Here is a 6,222-nt window from a genome sequence, read left to right as displayed (position 1 = left end):
GGTTATCGGGTTAACCGATACCCGAAATTATTTTAAAAATGATACCCGAAACCGAACTGATAATCAAAAAATTCGATTATTGGATACCCAAACCCGAAAATTTCGGTTCAGTTAACGGATTATCCAAAATCCGATAACCAGCTTAGACAGCCCTAAATGGATTATTAAATAGCAACCGTGTGCAGGAGTTTGGAAAACGAAAATCTCGTCTGTATAAGCATATAATTGAAATCGCGGAGTCCTCAGTACAAAGCAGTTTGCCTAATATTTTTTGATGAAAACAAATTGAGCATATACTGACGATACCATAATTGTACACACAACGTATATATAAATATAAACTGAAAAGAAAAGGCAGAAAATGGGTTAACAACTAAAAACCAAAAGTTTGTCGGTGGTTGAACTTAGAGTTGAGGTCGGCTAAGGAGGGAATGGTGCAGCCGCTGCGGAGGGTTCTGCTCCACCAAGCCTTAATCTCATCCTGATGAGAAAAGAAAAGAAGCGTACGTTTAATTGAAAATGGATATATTAGCATATGATGATAATGATATGTAGTGTACCTGTAGAAAGTGATGGTTAGAGACATATTGAGTGGCCACACAGGATTTGATGCCTCCAACATCCACCCAGATACTCTTGTTTTGTGCGACGTCGTCTCCTGTTATGCAAGCCACATAGTAACAAGTGGATTGATTTCCCATTCCCATTCGCAGCCGCACGAAATAACCCTTGAGTTGGGATATCGGAGCCTCCGAATTCATCCATCTAATTAACCGCCAATCTTAATTATCACCATCCACAAATCAATTAATTAATTGGAGTATTAATTACCTGATAATATCGGCACGACTGAGGCGCAAGTTCCTGATTGCATCAAACATCATTTCTTCATTTACTTGCTCTCTTCTCTTCTTCTTCTTCGATTTTGTAACGGTCGGGCAGTGGTGGGCGCCCCACGTAATGTTCCTGAGGCGCCTCGCAAACACACACGCCATTGGCATCGGCATCGCCATAGGGCTCTCTTCCACTATCTCCTTGCCTTTACCCAGAGGCAGAGGCAGAGGCGAGAGAGAATCCTGTTTGGTGGCGATGTTGGATATCCATTTCATCAAAGATCCATCGCATATCTTTCTCTTCATAGCTTCACCTTCTGATCTCCTCCTGCTACCCGTACCCGAAATTGCTTCTTAATTTACACCAAAAATTAATGAAGATTCATCATATTTGAATAAGTGATGTTGAAATAGTTATTAATTAAGATGGTAGGGTACCTGCAGCAAGCTCCTTCCCCTTAGCTGCAGGATCAATGATGATGTGATGATGATCTCCATCTCCATCTCCATATTCATCTCCAGCTGGGCCCGGCCCCACATTCCAGAGGAGAAGGGGCTTCCTAAGATCTGGATTCGCAGATTTGAGAGTCAAGCCAGTGTGCGGCGACCACACTAATTCAGACACAGGATCAGCTGCTGCTCTATAAGGCAGCTTCAGACTTGACTCTGCATTTACACTTGCACCTTCACCCCTAACCACTTCTCTTCTCACATCCTTCTCCTTTACATTCCCCATCTCTATATCAATTCAGATCAACATTTTCAAAACTCCAACCATAACAACAACACCAAATCACACCACTAATTGTCTACACATAAATCTACAAAATTTAAAACCACAATTCCAACTAATTTATATTGCATAAAATCAAAGTAACCCATCCAATTGAAGCAGAAAATCCCACACATACCGTTTGCCACATTAATATACTATCAGAATTCTGTCTCTAGCTATGTTGGCTTATGATTGTGAGTATAAAGAAAGGCGGTAGCTCTTTATCTGAGACGGACACATAGGTAAGTGTGAGAGTATGAGTTTGAAGCAGTAATGGCTGAGTTACATCCACGTCCTAGGCTAGGCTAGGCTATACTAATACTTCCACTGCATGCCCCTAAATACACCGTATCTACGTATTCGCTTTTCATCCTCAACTAATTATTTACATTCTCTCATTTCGCTATGTCCAAATCTACATATCATGCCAAATTAAACATATCTTGATTTAAGACTATTTATGTCAATTAATTTGTAGGAAATATCATGTATGATGTAATCCACGCAAGGGACCCTACAAACCCGCTCCGAATATCGTCATTATTTATAATTCTATCACCTACAACGATATATTTTTTGGAAAAAAAAACATGACAATTTTGGAGAATTTAATCAGATACAAATGAATTATTATATTGTCTCGACTATATAAAATCTACATGTATATATTAAAGACTAAAGTATCCTATAAAATTAAATTAAGTATATAAGGATTATATGTAGCTATAAAAAAAATGTGAGAATAATACACTTATAATAGTAAAATATGTAAATATAGTATACCATATTACAATTTTACCCTTAAATTAAATATATAGTCCCTCTTGTTACTATATATAAGTAATGACATATTAAGTTTGACACGAATTTTAATAAAAGTTTAGTAGATATTTTTTTAGTGGAGAAATGGTCTCAATATATTTAATAATGAATATTTGAGATTAAATTATAAGGATTTAGTGTGGGTTATGGACTCATGTGATTTTTTGGTAAATAAAGAATGATTGTAAGATTGAATTATAAGAATTTAGTGTTGATATGAAATAAGATAATTACATCACACTTATTATTGACGGGGGAGTATATAACAAGGATTGAAGGATATAATATGCCAGAAAATGTAAAATAAAAGTTCTTTCATAGTAGTTATAGTCATATAGATTTGATTTGATTTGATTGTGTTAATATTTTATCTATAGTCGAGCTTTGTATGTGTGGTACCACTTATCTACATCAAAGTCTAGAAATGGTCCAAATCTTTTTGCATATATATTCCAGTTTCATTTTCTTCTTAGTGTAGGGCCCGCTTGTGCACTAAATTAGTATCTACCAAAAGCAAATGGTCTGACCTTATATCCATTTAATACACTTCATCTTTCATCCTCGTAACTTTCTTTCCTTTTAAGGTAACTGATCTTTTTTTTTGTATGATATAACTGAAAATTAAATGAAAGGTGACTTTTATTTTGACCTGCCTAGGTAATTATAGCACTTACACGTCATTCGCCACATTAACGTATCCATCAATAGGATTCAGTATGTAAGGGTTAACTGCACATTATATATCCAAATTTTATTCATACATTGTCATCCAATAGTATTATAAGGGTGCGTTCACTTTAATGGATGGAAAAAGAAGTGATAATAAAAATTTATGATTTTAAATATCTTATTTCTTATCCTATATTTTACACAGAAGAGAAGTTCATCATTTTTTCTTCTTTATTTTCACTTTAAGGATGGATAATATTATCCCTCCATTTAATTTGGTATGATAATATTATCCCTCTTTGAAGTGAAAATAAGGAAGGGAAAATGGTGAACTTTTATTTTATGTAAAATGTGGGATAAGTTAAAGTTATATATTTTTGTTATCCCTCCATTTAAAGGGATAAAAAGCAAGTCTAAAGTATTGGTACTACAAAGGTTATATTATATGTATTAAATATCACAACCTAATTTTATCATAGCATGTATCATCATTTACTATTGGAACAAAATGTGAAATTGTGAATATTGTACGTCATTAGGATAAAAATAAGTAATATTAAAAGTGCTTCCAATCCCTCACAAATAACGATAAGTATCACAAATCTCGTAGTGGGAATTGTGATAGATATAGGAAATTGTAATTTTATTACTATAATTATTTCAATAGTATTATAAGAAGCTAATTATGAATGGTGACATTTTTTAGTAAGATAGAACCTCAATTTAATTAGTATGAGAATTATAAAAAAAAAATATTAAAGTCTCTATCAATTAAGGGTGTGTGACAGCCCACGAGACATCAGCCATTCATTCATATTGTCGAAACGAAATAACCCCAAACTTGGAGTTGCTTTCACCATAAAGGCGTTAACAGTATGGAGCATTTATCTATTTTCTTTTTGCTAATTAGTGTAACAATTATACGAGTATATACGTACACAAATGTTATTTATTCTATAAATTGATAAGTGTATAGCTCGCCCTAAAAGAAAAGTGTATGGCTATTGGCTCAGCTAGAACGCAATTATATTGTTCGATCTAGAAATGCAACTTTCTAACTTCTCATGCAATTAAGTTAATTAGCTTATCAATTTTTCGAGTACATACATAAGTGGGTCAAAATAAAAACATATTTTAAATTATAAAAAGGAATTATTTTCAATACTTAAATCATCAAGATTTATGATTAATTCATCACTTTGTTGAATGAATTTATGGTCCTGAGTTTGATTTCTATAGATAGCGAAAAAAAAAAACAACGCAATTCGCTTCTAAGGGTGTGTTTACTTTGATGAAAAGTGAGAGAAAATATATTTCTTGTAATCTAACGACTCATATTTTTCCAAATTTTCGGCTCCCTTAGTTAATTCAAAGGTCATATAGGTAATAATCAAATATTCATATAACATTGTGTGTGTTGGTCAAACAGTAAGGGGTTAATTCATAATGTCAAAGGTCTTGAATTCGAGTCCCCTGTGGCGCGACCTTTAAATTTTATTTACTATTATTAATTTATCAAAAAAAATCGTATAACCGTTTTTCTATAAATATGTTGATACAAATCTTTTTATTTATATATGGAAGATATATTTCTATGAAACAATATACTCCCATAACCATTTTGAAGAAGAAAACACAATATTTGATCACTAATTGAAAAAACACAAAATATGGTCATTTTTTTACGTTTTATGACTGTTCTGCCCTTAATTAGGGCAGATCAGATTCGGGTCGAATTCGGGTTTGCGTGCGGGTTAGGCACATACGGCACTATTAGTGCCATATACTCAATGTTGCACGAATGGTACTTATGGTCATATTAGTGTCATTAGTGTCATATACCTGTGTGCTGATATTATTTAGATGAATACAATTATATGACCATTTTGAACACTTCCCCGTAGGGTTTAGATTATCCATTTAGGGTTTATATTCCTCATTCAGGGTTTAGATTATCCATTTAGGATTTAGAATCTTTAGATTCCCCATTTAAGGTTTAGATTCTCCATTTGGTGTGCTGCACAAATGGTACTTATGGCCATATTAGTGTCATTAGGGCCATATACTCTCTTTATGTAGTGTTGCACAAATGACACTTATGGTCATATTAGTGTCATATACTTAGATTTTTTTTTTTCGGTTGGCACATATGACACTAATAGTGCCATATGTGTATAACTCGCGCGCAAACCCGAATTCGACCCGAATCAGGTCTGCCTTAATTAAGGGCAAAATTATCTTTACACGTAATAAATGGCCAAATTTTGTGTTTTTTCAATTAGTGACCAAATATTGTGTTTCATTTTTCAAAATGGCTATTTCAAAAGCGCTCTTTATTTCTATCATACATTAATTTGTTTATCTTCTACTCTCTCCGTCCCACGAATTTTGATGCATTTGTTTTTTGCACGGGAATTAAGAAGTTGTAAATTAGTGTTTTAAGTATGTACGTAATAAAGTAGAAAAGTGATAAAGTACAAGTGTGTAGGTAATAAAATAGAAAAATGTGTAGGTAATAAAGTGATAAAGTAGGTAATTAAGAAGTAGAAACCTTTATTTTTTTACCTAATTGTTACTATATTTAGAAATGTATCAAGATTCGTGGAACGACCAAAAAAAATATGCATCAAGATTCGTGAGACGAAAGGGAGTATATCTTTTTAGTATTTCCTGATATTTATTTTACATATTAAAATTATATTGTTTGACGTTTGACGTATTCAACGTTAATTTGTTCCGATCTTCTATATTTTTTAAAATCATATTATTGTTTTTTTTAATGAAAAGCTTGTTAATTATGATGAACAATTTTCACTGATTTGTCGAAGATAATTTGTTGTGTCAGGAAACATATCTACAATCGACCTAGACAAACATACGAACTTTATTCATTACATTTTCTCTTATTTATTCATTAAACATTAGATTTTATTCAATACAATTCAAATATTACATTTTTATATTTACTAGTTAGTGGCCCGTCGAAATTCGACGGGAATTCATTATTATATGAATTTATTGTGTAATTAATTTTTTATTTATGAATTTTATTTCACTAAAATAAATTATTAAATTAAATAACTTTAAAATATAAAATCTGTAACTTTTATTTGAAATTGGCCT

At 32.4% G+C, this 6,222-nt stretch overlaps 1 protein-coding gene across 4 annotated transcripts; it reads right to left on the bottom strand.

The window, feature by feature from the left end:
• Positions 1-246: 246 nt before the first annotated feature.
• LOC131001096 (uncharacterized) lies at positions 247-2,037 on the bottom strand. Of its 4 annotated transcripts, none has more exons than XM_057927307.1 (5): positions 1,745-2,037; positions 1,272-1,571; positions 832-1,186; positions 561-765; positions 247-481 (listed from the first exon to the last, which is right to left on the bottom strand). In XM_057927307.1, exons 2-5 carry the CDS (start codon positions 1,567-1,569, stop codon positions 374-376), a joined length of 966 nt encoding a protein of 321 aa, XP_057783290.1. In that variant the 5' UTR covers positions 1,570-1,571; positions 1,745-2,037; the 3' UTR covers positions 247-373. The 4 variants fall into 4 exon arrangements, with proteins under 4 accessions (XP_057783290.1, XP_057783293.1, XP_057783291.1 ...); XM_057927310.1 differs by having other exon boundaries at positions 832-1,183; positions 1,745-1,903; XM_057927308.1 differs by having other exon boundaries at positions 1,272-2,037.
• Between the last annotated feature and the right edge of the window lie 4,185 nt (positions 2,038-6,222).

Source organism: Salvia miltiorrhiza, chromosome 8 (assembly GCF_028751815.1).
Source record: "Salvia miltiorrhiza cultivar Shanhuang (shh) chromosome 8, IMPLAD_Smil_shh, whole genome shotgun sequence".
NCBI lineage: Eukaryota > Viridiplantae > Streptophyta > Magnoliopsida > Lamiales > Lamiaceae > Salvia > Salvia miltiorrhiza.
This window is presented reverse-complemented; position numbering and strand designations above follow the sequence as displayed.